Raw genomic sequence first — 12,500 nt, 5'->3', positions numbered from 1 at the left:
CTGCCCTGAGGGAGGGAAGGAGATAGCCCTGCGCTGGTGGAAGTGACTGGTCTCTCTCTCTCTCTCTCTCTCTACCTGACACACACTAATGACTCCACGGGGGAAAAAACCTCTGATGATGAAAAATCAATAGAGAAATAGAGCACAGGAGTAAGGTCACTTACACACCATCTCACTCATTCACGCCTCACGGCAGAGTGTGGGTGTGGGTGTGTGTGTGTGGGTGTGTGTGTGTGTATGTGTGTGTGTAATGAGGCAGATTCTGTGGCCTGGGGCAGGACAGGTGGGACTGGTGGCAGGGCAGACCGCCTTCACCCCGAGGGGCCAGAAGGCCCAGCGAAGCAGGGGGCAGGAGTAACTCCTTTGCCAGGGAGAGGAGCACTACGGCTGGTGGCAGCTGGTGCCTTCAACCCCCCCCCCCACACACACACACCCCCACTCCCCTCCCTCCCTCCAGCACCCTGTGGGCAGCAACAGGAGGGGTTAGGAGGTCAAAAGGCAGAAGAATGGGCGGAACAGCAACACGCGGGATAATCGGCTTTTATTAACTGGGGAGAACAGAGAGGGCTGGGAAACGCAGCTTTGACACAATGCTACTGATACAAGCTCTAATGAATTAACACATTAGCACGCGACCAGGGGCGTTCAGGTCTGCTCAGCTGCTCTCCCACTCTCTCTCACACACACACACACACACACACACACACACACACACACACACACACACACACACAGTGACGCACCAACACGCTCACTAACACGCTAACTAATTAATTACATTAGTCATTGTCAAGGCCAGACAAATGCTTTTATGAAATTTGGAAAAAGGCCAGTTTATAAGACAGAGTTAGAGAATCATAAGAATACAGGCAAACAAATACACAAAAAAACAGACAGACAGGCGAACAGACAGACAGACAGGCAAACAGACAGACAGACAGACAGACAGACAGACAGACAGACAGGCAAACAGACAGACAGACAGACAGACAGGCAAACAGCCAGACAGACAGGCAAACAGACAGACAGACAGGCGAACAAATAGCCAGACAGGCAAACAGACAGACAGACAGGCAAACAGACAGACAGACAGACAGACAGACAGGCAAACAGCCAGACAGACAGGCAAACAGACAGACAGACAGGCGAACAAATAGCCAGACAGGCAAACAGACAGACAGACAGGCAAACAGACAGACAGGCAGGCATCCCTCCCTCCTCTCTCTCTCTCCCTCTCTAACCAGCGTGAAGAGGAAGCCATGCATTCAACCATCAGACTAACTTGGTACACACACACACACACACACACACACACACACACACACACACACACACACACACACACACACACACACACACACACGCTTACATAAACACACACACCACAAACTCAGCCGAACCCCATTCCTCTCCCCTGTTTTCACAAAAACAAAAAAGCAATGCTCATTAGGACAAATCAGGGAACATAAAACAACATTGTCTCTGGTAAGTCGTTGGTTTGTTGTTGCACATCTTCATCATAATAAACACAATTTTAGCCAGGAGTTATGTCCCATATATAATTCACACATTATGGCCTGCACCACTGGCCTAAGGTCCAGTGTGTATCGGCCTGTGCCCAGTAGCCCGACCGCTCTGTATCCCCATCCACTGTGTATCCCTGGATGCAGACATTATTCAGCATGGTCCCCACAGGGAGATCTCATTCCTTTCATCTCCTCAAACATGTCCGCATGAAACAACTCTGGGAGCACCAAAGGAGCGGCCATTTGCCCTCTTTCACTCTCATCTACTACGCTAAGCTCCATGGAGGCTAATGGAAATTATTGTTTGCAAACGTAGCATGACATATAAAGCTCGATTGGTCCATGGCAAAATAGCTAAACCCCAATAGCTTTAGCCTAATAGCCAGTGCCAGTGTCTTCAAGCTAATACGGATATTAAATCCTTTAAATATTTCATAAAGGCGGTCTTCAAGAGCGAAGGAAAAGAATAGTTAAAAGCGGTAAAGTTTCATTAACGACTCCATTAGGCTGCAAGGCAGTCTCGTCGCCTCCAACTGTCGTTTTTATTAAAATAAACCACGTCTCTCTTGCTCCTTTACCCTACTCATCTCTCTTTCTCCCTTTCCCTCTCCCTCTCGCACTCGCTTTTACTATATCTTAATAAAACACAGCCATACTACATCCTCTTTAAATGCACTATTACTTACGACTGCCTTTTCATATTCTAACATCAGAGGCACTTTAGCGACGATATAAAAACGTGTCATTCATTATTCAGAAGCAGCCGGGCTCCCCTTTAAAAAGACAGGTTCGCTCGTCGAATTGATAACAGCGGAGACGCGCAATAAAAAAGGAGCCCGCGGGTTCACGGGCCCGGGCCCTGATTATGCAGATCAAGAAGTAATTTCTCAAACAAATCGCACGCTTTCAGTCTTTTGTTCCCGTTTCTATTGACTTGCGATTGGCTTGGCAAAATAATGGATGTGATTCTGTTGTTACCGCAGGACAGGCTCATAAGAGCTCTCCAAAATCAAGTGCTAATAGCCTGCCACGATAGTTAGCCTATTTGAATGGAATATCGGTAGGCCTATAGGGCTAATTCATGATTTATTATGGACCATTATTTTATATAACCTTTTATACTTGGCCAATTGAAATTATTATTGTTGTTGTTCTTAAATATTCTACTGATATTATTAAGCTATACACGCTAGTCCATACCCTATATGCAGTGATGCAGGGCAGACCAGACAGGCCTTGACAGGGTCCTACTGGGGGGTCGGGGTTACTGTGACATAATCACTCGAACAGGGGATTACACCGGCTCACTTACGCCCAGAACAGCGGTCCACCCATCCGCTCATTAATGGAGAGATAGCCGCTGTTTCAGCATTAATATTTTTCTAATACAAAAAGCTAAATGTGTTGCTTAAAGCTAATATCTCTGTAATCGAAAAATACAAAACAAACAGCCTAAAATATGCTATATATAGGCCTATATTAGATTATTCACCAGCAAATAATGATAATAGGGTATTTATAACGACACTAATGATAGGGCAAAATACGACAAAAATAATACATGAAAATGTCTAAACTAGGCCTACAGTTTACAGCCCAGTTCTCCCCATCAGAAGACCACCAGGGCGCTCACATATGTCGGGGAGCATAACTAAGCCAACTGCCCATATTGCCAAACAACCACCTAATATTTAGGCTGAGCCTTCTCGATATCTCAACCTGGGACATTCATTAATGGACAACGAAAATATTGTTGTAATTTCTTCAGATACATAAATAATCATATGACGTGTTTCTATTTCCCTATAATTATTTATAATGCATTTATATGGAATTTATTCTCGAAACAAATTCGATCTTTTCGATAGCAGCACTGTGGGGTATTTACAAGTCGCTTCTTTTCGAATAAAAATAAGTCTTAGTTACAAATTGGATGTCTAAATTGAGGCGCAATACATTATTCGTTTGTCAGCCAAAGGGCTGGCACGCCACTCGTTTTGCTATGAAGTTGAGAGATATGGCTGGGGAAATGTGTCCACTCTCTAATTCATGAATTCGTTCATCCCAAAAGCGCTCTGTGATATTGAAATGATAGCCTGTCTTAAACACATTTCCGAGCTATAGACGTCAATTACAAACAAGTAAAACAACCTTATATTTTGAGTTTGGGTCAGACAATTGTAGCCTACTCAGCTCATATGAGGCATGTATTAGTCATATAGCCTACTCTTCAAGAATCTATGAATGTCGTATCATGAATTAAAATAACCATTGATCAGCCAAACAAATTCCAGATCGTACCTTTAAAACATAGAACATATGTGTTTTTAGGCCTATTAGCCTTTTATATGCCTATATGATTACATGCCTACCTGTGAATACTTACCGTTTGCCCAGAAATGCAATGTTGACTGTCATGTCGCACTGACCCAGGTCTACACAGTTGTGACCCAGGGTCGAGGGCTGCACACCGACTGACAGGAGGATCTTTCCGGACACTCCATTCAACAGCCCCTGGCCTTGTCAAATAATCTCGTTTTCAAATTGATGCCTATGTGCCAATTGTGCGTTAAAACATGTTACTGTTAAATGTGTTCATGACCAATAAGAAATAGAAGGCTGTGCGCCATCATTTATAGATATATGCTAATTTATAAATACCTGTAATATTTCATTTGACAAAATACAAACGCAAACGAAGGTCGGGGATGAATGGTAGCCTAACCGGTGACGGATGCGCGTTATCATATCGGAGCTTCTTCTGCCTGTCCAAATCAATGCTGCACCAAGGCACGAATAGGCCGAGAATTGTGTCAATTCAAACCCTCTCATGTTTCTCATGGAAAATCTGTACCAGAGGACGAGCTGTGAAGTGGCGAACTACCGTCTCCTCAAACCCGATAGTCCAGAGAGACGTACGGCCCACGACAGGCCTACATCCGCTTGGATAGCATTGAGCAGAGATTTTAATTGTTTCTGTGATTATTGTCCTGTAGGTTACTGCCCTGTATTGAATATTGTTTTTAAAATATTTATTAGCCTCCTATTTTCATGAACACCAGGCTATGAAGTTATATGGCGGTTGGAAAATACATTTAAAAAACTCCGAGCAATTAGGCCTATTTCAGTGGATGAATGCAATCGCACTATGTTATGAGAAAACTAATTCAGCTCATATCAAGTGATGAATTGTCCGAGGTCAATGATGTATTGTATTTATGCTCTGATGAAGCATTTAGCGATAGGCCTACCGACTCACTGTTCACGAGATGTTGGTTTTTGTGCCAAAATATTGCCCGCATTCACGTTCAATCAATCATTCAAAATGACAGCCAATGAACGGTTACGGGTTTGACAGCACAGGCCAATAGAAATACAGGAATGTGGCTTTTGGGAGAAGCAGCGAGCGAGACAACATGTTTTGACGCAAGGAGGAGAGCGTCACAACTCTCCAAACGCACACTAAACTTTGACGAGCGCGCGTGAGGATGATCTGAATAGGGTATTTTGTAGTTGCAGACGGATCGGTTTCCATACGGAAGATGACAATGGAGCCGATGTCCGTTTCTAATCGTTGGATCATTCCGGTATAACGAGAATTCATCCTCCAATAGGCTATCTGACTCACGGTCTGAGCGTACGGTGGGGATGGAGCGGGCACCCAGCGCGCCCAGCCCGCCTCCAAAAGCGGTCCAGCACGAACCCATCAGCTTCGGCATCGACCAGATCCTCCGCGGAGGTGCTGACCCAGAGAGCGGCCGGGTCAGCGGTAGACACAGCGGCTTGGATACCAGCAGCAGGGACGGTTACCGTTTGGCGAGCCCTGGGAGCTTGGCATCCTACACCGCGCTGTCCATTTCCCTCTCCGGTTTCGTGCCGCCGTTAGAGGATTCAAACACGTACGGAGTGAATAGGAGCCTGGGTAGCCGAGGAGTGATTCGAGTCCCCGCTCACAGACCGTTGACGGCCGCGGGGCTGCCGCCCGTGCAGAGTGCCGTGCCCGGGTTTGGGGGGCTGTGTTTCCCGTGGGTGGGGAACAGGTTCGCCAAGGAAAGATTATCAGGTAAAGATAATTCAGTAAAGTGGCTTTGTGTCATTTAGTTTTAAGAACATGTCACGGTGTCATTTAAGCCTATCCGATGGAACATTCCCTACATCGGTTGGGAGATTTTGCAATCTGACTTTAAAAGTGGGATTAAAACAGTTTAAAATTGAGTTTATATTAAGCATATAGGCTGTAGGCTATAACTAACAGCATTAGGCTAAGGGGTAATATGATAATAATGACAAGAAAATAGCCTAATGGAAAAAAAATATTGGTAACATAGGCTACAGAATTCAATCTTGTACACAAGCCTATTAACGAATGACTAAATGATTGTATGTGATGATCTACAATATGTTATGAATACAGACATAAAGGTGCGTGTTAGGCCTAGCAAGCATATTTCCAACCCAGTCTCCAAATTCTTACGTTCCATATTTCTAAGAACCAAAGTACATACAAATAGCCTACAAAAAATGAAAATATGGAATAGGCTACATTATCTGAATTACAATAATGCACAGAGTAGCAGTTGCTAAATTTCCTCCTCAATGAGAAAACGTTTTTTGTTTTCAAGGCAAATAACCTATGTTTTCGATTTATTTGATCAGAAATCTATCATACAACCATCAGATATATGCAGAACAGTTTACTGTACATTGCAAAATGAAGTGGAAAATGTTTGCTGGCACACGTGTAAATATGATCATATCTTATTTTGTGAAGTAAATATGTGCTGTTGCATTTAAAATTATACTAAAAAAAAACTATGCCGACAAATAATTCACTCATTACTCTCTTTCTTGTATTCATTTTGGATGTTACCCCCAATAAATGACCAGATTTTATGATGTTACAGCCTAAAGACCGTTCACATAGCCTATTGCACAGGCATCAGGTGTAACCTAATTATTGAGTTAAAATACGAATTTAAGCATTCGTGTTTCAGGTATCATATAGGCAATCTAGGCAGATGTCTAATTTCTCATATTGATGCCATCCTATTCATACCTCTGGAACAACAGCAGGCTGACCTCATCCACGGTGTAAACACACATCCTCACTGGTCTGTCAATCTGCTCTCTCCGTCAGCCCACGTGCCTTTCACCGTGACTCGGCGGATAGGACACCCGTACCAGAACCGTACGCCGCCCAAGCGAAAGAAGCCCCGGACGTCCTTCTCCAGAGTGCAGATCTGCGAGTTGGAGAAGCGGTTTCACCGACAGAAGTACCTCGCCAGCGCCGAGCGGGCCACCCTCGCCAAGACTCTAAAGATGACGGACGCACAGGTCAAAACATGGTTCCAGAATCGCCGGACCAAGTGGAGGTTGGTTTTACCTTCGTCTTTTCATCTCCTAAAAACAGTCCTTGTGCATTTATGAAATGTTGACCCATTATTCTGGTGCCCAATCCAGATATTAGTCCTTTCTATATTAGGCCATACCGTCTTTAGTGTGTCAGCCTACTTCCTGTTATTGTATTTTCCCTCTTTATACGAACACCATCATTATTATGATTGCGTTCAATTATGTCCTGTCATTTACCTTGCTTTTATAGCAGAAAACGGGGTCAGGTTGGAGTTATGGTAGGCCTATGTGTGGTGGGCGGGACAGTTTATCTGTTCTCAGTTCCAACCTCCGCCATGTTTTAAAAAGTTGTGTATCTGTTCAATTCCGTCCATTCAACTTTTTGTAAACCAATCGGATTTGTTCTGTCTTGAACCAATCGGATAATATCACGTGGTGTCATATAACTGTTGCTCAAAATCGATGCGCCATCTTTCTATAATAATTAGGATCTGTAATCAATCTTTATATATTAAGGATCTGTAATCAGTCTTTATACAATAGTAATAATCTGTAATCAATATTTATATAATAATAATCTGTAATCAAAGTACCAAGATCTTGGAAAGGTTCTAGTTAGATCTCATATCAACAGAACCACTGAGATTTTACGTGGCCAAATGTCAATATTATGTTATCTTACCCAATTTTAATATAACTGTATATTTCCATAATTTCATGCCTTCTCCTCTACCTCTCATCCAATCTATCGACCATCCTTTCCCCCGCTCTTCTTTATCTCTCTCTCTCTCTCTCTATCTATTCATCTTTCTCTCCATTCCATCTCTTCCTCTCAGGAGACAGACAGCAGAAGAGAGGGAGGCTGAGCGGCAACAAGCCAATCGGCTGATCCTACAGCTGCAGCACGACGCCATCCACAACGTCCTCAGCGAATCAGGCGCCTCCGACCCGCTGTGTGCACATAACTCCTCCCTGTATGCCTTGCAGAACCTGCAGCCCTGGGTGGAGGAGAGGGAGTAGTAGAGGTCTCCCCTGACCACTGACCCAGGGTCAGAGTGGGACTCCAGAGGGGCCAGAAAGACATGTCTAGCGGAAGAGGGTTGTTTTAGGACTGAATGCTGATACACCCCCAACCCATGGTCCAATGATGGAGTGACTACATTACCCACAACCCCCCCCACACCCCCATTGTACATACATGTGTATACACCTGTAGTCTGAGGTGATGTTACAGCCACACTGTGACTACAAGGCTTCAGACCAAGGTAAAGGATGACTATAGAAGGGAGAGAGGGAGGGAGGGAGGGAGGGAGGAGTGTGTGTGATGCATGGCATGGTAAAGGACTGTAGGACAGAGGGAGTGAGAGGGTTGAGAAAGAAGGAAGAGATGAGAAATGCATGTCACCTTTTTATATGGCATTTAATGTTGGTACATTTTCAAATGAAAACACGCATTCTGAAATGTTTCATTGGTGAGCAGATGCCAACAGGATGTGTGTGCAAATGTATCATAATTTGTACTTGAGCTGTAAAGATATGTAAATATATGGTATAAACTCTCCTCTTGTGAACACATTGTTTGTGTGGTTTGTGACACAAAGACCATGGCGAAATGCCCACAGGGATGTTAAATATCATTTGAATGTGTCACATACTACAGTATATACGGTAATCACCAACAGACAGGTGGATGAGGAGGTCTTGTCGACTCCTTTTAAGGACATCAAAAAGAGACATCAAGCATCACAACGTTCTCTGAAAAGTTTATTGTTGAATATAATTTTGTACATACATTTCAATACACATTGATGTGATTTTATTCTCTGTCTGTCTGTCTGTGTGGCTGTCTATGTGTCTGTCTATGTGTCTACACGTCTGTCTGTGCGTTTCCGATCAGGAGTCTAAGTGGAGCATTTGCTGTGCAAGGATGACAATCCCCATCGACCACAGTGACATAGTGTAACGTTTACTCTAAGTATGAGATGCCTAATGTATGCCTACAAAGTAACTGCGATGAAATACACAATAGATTGACTCTGTTTCTCAGTTAGTTAGTCTTTACTGGATTGTTTTCATTTGGACTGATGGCTTTCATTCCTTTATACTCAGTGAAGAGGTCCTCTTCTCTCCCTCTCTCTCCCTCTCCTTCCCCCTCCCTCTCTCCCTCCCTCTCTCCCTCCCTCTCTCTCTCTAAGTTGGTCACAGTGAGCGGTTGGCCCTAATGCCACACAAGACACCACACACATCCACCTTGCTACATCACAGAGGTGAGCGTGTGGAGGACATGATGAAGAGATACTTGCCATCCCTATGCTCTTTCCCTGGATCTACCATCTGCCACATAAATCATTTAGACAGACAGAGAGACCAAGCTGTAGACACACACACACACACACACACACACACACACACAGAGACCAAGCTGTAGACACACAGACAGACAGACAGACAGACAGACAGACAGGCAGAGAGACCAAACTGTAGACACACACACACACAGACAGACAGACAGACAGACAGACAGACAGACAGACAGACAGACAGGCAGAGATCAGAGCAGACAGCACAGTGAGAAAGTAGTCACAAATACAACAACAACAACAACAGCTAAGGCATCACAACACCAAACACACACTGACGGACACCACTGATACACACACAGTAGAGTAGGAGTTAGCAGGTCCAAGCTGACCTGGGTTCTTTATAGTTCAAAGTCAAATACATGTATGTAGCTTATGAATTCTACAACACCACTGAACGTGGACCAAATATACATCCTTGAACATAATACGGTAGATACTTGTGTATATGTTTTTTATAAGTTTTTATGTGTTTGAGACGTATTTGACACGTGTGTGCGTGTTCAGCGGGGGGCAGAATCGGTATGTACATGGACGTGTTTGAGACGTATATATATGTGTGTATATACGTTTTTTTTTTTATATGTGTTTGAGACGTGTTTGACCCGTGTGTGTTCAGCGGGGGGGGGGGCAGAATCTGTATGTACACGGACGTGTGAGATATACACCCTTTGAGAGAACAGTAACCATAGCAACGACGTCAACAACAACAGAACGACACGGAGAGAGGCGCAACCAGGGGGGGATGAAAGGTTACAGGACGAGGGGGTCACGAGGGGTGAGGGGGTCAAGGGGTCAGATCTGAGGGCCGTAGCCTGAAACCTAACCCCTTGATTGGTCACTGCCATGGTAACATGGTAGTGAGACACTGTGCCACACAAGGGTGCGTAGCTCTCGCTGAAAGCATTGCAGTCAGTGTTCAGAGAATCTCCCGTAACCATGGTGATGACAAGTCCACGTGCCCCTGTTGGCCCTTATTGGCTGGCTACTCCTCCATCTCACAGTTCACGGGTCTCATCTACTCCCTTTCTTCCTCTGTTTCCCTCTCCCCTTCTCTAGATGACGTTTTCAAAGAGCTGCAGGGACCTCATAATGTTTTCATCCTGGGGAGAAGAAAAAAAGAAAAAGTGTGAAAGAGAGAGAGAGAGAGAAAGAGAGACAGAGAGAGCAATAAAGATCAAGTGGAAAAACGCCTCACGATCTAACATCTTAGCTGTTCCATGCAGTTCCTACAAATAACCACCAGGGGGCAATGACTAATTCGAACTTAGAAGTGAGTCCAACAAGACCAGAGGAGAGGGAGATAGGAGCTTACCTCCTGACAGGAGAAAATGAACTCATCCAGAGTGACCACTCCATCTCTGTTTTTATCCATTTTCTATGGATCGGAGAGAAATATGGTCAAGTTTGAGATCCACTGCACTGCGTGTGTGTGTGTGTGTGTGTGTGTGTGTCTGCATGCGTGCGTGCGTGCGTGCGTGCGTGCGTGTGTGTGTGTGTGCGTGCGTGCGTGTGTAAAGATTTTAATTGAAGTATAGACCTGGAAGAAGGCATCCACATGCTGTTTGGGTGCATCAGTCTTTAGGACAGGGTAGGTGTACTTCCCCATCATGTCATATATCGCTCTGACAATGTCTGTCATCTCCTGTAAACACACACACACGGACACACACACACACACACACACACCCACACGCACACACACCCACACACACACATAGTAAGGTTCACACAAACATGATACTGTATGTCTTTTAAATTATGTGGAATGATGGAAAATTTGAATAACACACATAATAAAACATTAGTCACACACACACACACACACACACACACACACACACACACACACACACACACACACCCACCCACCCACCCACCTCTTTGTTGATGTAGCCGTCTTTGTTGATGTCATACAGGTTGAAGGTCCAGGTCAGTTTCTCCCTCACTGTGCCCCTCAGCAGGATGGACAGAGCCATGACAAAGTCCTGAGGGAGGGAGGGAGGGAGGGAGGGAGGGAGGAGAAGAGAAGAGAGAATGACAGAACGAGACACGGTCACACAGAGGACGAGTGAAAGGCAGGAGCAGGAACCTGTCATTCAGAGAACAGGGGAACACGAGGTAACAGGGAGGAGGAGAGGAAACAAGGGATGAAAAAACATACGGGAGGGGAAAAGAAAGACGAGAAACTGATATTTTTGAAAGACGGAGAGAATGTGTGATTGAAGTGAAGGGGGTGGAGGGAGGGGACGGGGGAGGGGGGAAATGCGAGGGAGGAAGGAGTGAGGTTCACCTCAAACTTGATGGAGCCGTTGTGCGCAGAATCGAAGGCGTTGAACAGGTAGTGTGCGTAGGTGCTGGCGTCTGCTCAGAGGAGAGGTCACGGTCACACAACCCAACTCAACCCAACACACGCGCTTATGCATCAATAATGTGTATTTCCAAACACACACATGATCACATTCACGAGTACGTACAGGAACAGTACGGAACACTAGTACGTGCACGCACGCACGCACACACATTATCACATTCACTAGTACGTACAGGAACAATACGGAACACTAGTACGTGCACACACACACACACACACACACACACACACGCACACACACATTATCACATTCACTAGTACGCACAGGAACAATCAATATCGAACAACAATCCCTTGTTTACCACAACACCAAAACATCAGGCAGGTAGGACAGATTGTAAGGGACAGAGAAATCACACCGTTCAAAGAACTGGTAGCAGACTTTGGCCTGATTGACACAGCTATTCTACCCTATCTCCATCTGAAGTCAATGTTGAAGAGCCTCTCTGGGAAAGGGTATTGATGTTGGATGGAAAGACGTGTTCGATGTCAAACTGAGGGATGCAGGCTGTTGGCAGGGGAACGGTCTCCGCCTTATCTAAGCTGGTTGCCCTGTCCTCCGCAAACAACAACATCCCAACTCAATTACACCGGGGACAGGACTTGGGTGTATCTCTCACCGCGGGACAATGGGATGCAATCTGGAAAAACCACAAATTCAATATCACAATGTGTAAGGTATCAACTGATTCAAATGAAGATCCTGCACAAGGTCTACACCACACCACCCAGGCTGAAAAAGAGGGACCCAAGCCTGTCAGGTTTGTGTTGGCCTGGCTGGGGTGAGGTTGGTACACTCAAGCATCTGTTCTGGAGCTGTCCTGATATTAAACGATTTTGGACTGAGGATAATTGATATGATGTTTGTAATATTGAATACATGTATTC

General features: G+C 44.9%; 2 protein-coding genes across 2 annotated transcripts in view; one reads left to right on the top strand and one right to left on the bottom strand.

Annotated features, from left to right (window-relative positions):
* Positions 1 to 5,174: 5,174 nt before the first annotated feature.
* tlx3a (T cell leukemia homeobox 3a) lies at positions 5,175 to 7,898 on the top strand (the record flags this gene model as incomplete). Its single annotated transcript, XM_083685677.1, has 3 exons — positions 5,175 to 5,589; positions 6,664 to 6,898; positions 7,715 to 7,898. The coding sequence occupies 3 exons, from the start codon at positions 5,175 to 5,177 to the stop codon at positions 7,896 to 7,898; spliced, it is 834 nt and encodes a 277-aa protein (XP_083541803.1).
* Positions 7,899 to 10,273: 2,375 nt separating this feature from the next.
* Positions 10,274 to 12,500, bottom strand: part of kcnip1a (Kv channel interacting protein 1 a) — a gene marked incomplete at its 5' end in the record, with an annotated part of 28,588 nt that continues 26,361 nt past the window's right edge. Inside the window, 5 exons of the mRNA XM_083685490.1 lie at positions 10,274 to 10,341; positions 10,554 to 10,616; positions 10,779 to 10,883; positions 11,119 to 11,226; positions 11,532 to 11,602. Of these exons, the coding sequence (XP_083541616.1) occupies positions 10,294 to 10,341; positions 10,554 to 10,616; positions 10,779 to 10,883; positions 11,119 to 11,226; positions 11,532 to 11,602 (395 nt within the window). The 3' untranslated portion in view covers positions 10,274 to 10,293. The remainder of the gene's footprint in view (positions 10,342 to 10,553; positions 10,617 to 10,778; positions 10,884 to 11,118; positions 11,227 to 11,531; positions 11,603 to 12,500) is intronic.

The sequence above is a fragment of the Argentina silus genome, assembly GCF_951799395.1.
Source record: "Argentina silus genome assembly, chromosome: 15".
NCBI lineage: Eukaryota > Metazoa > Chordata > Actinopteri > Argentiniformes > Argentinidae > Argentina > Argentina silus.
Note: the sequence above shows the minus strand (reverse complement) of the source record. Positions and strands in the feature narration are given on the sequence as shown.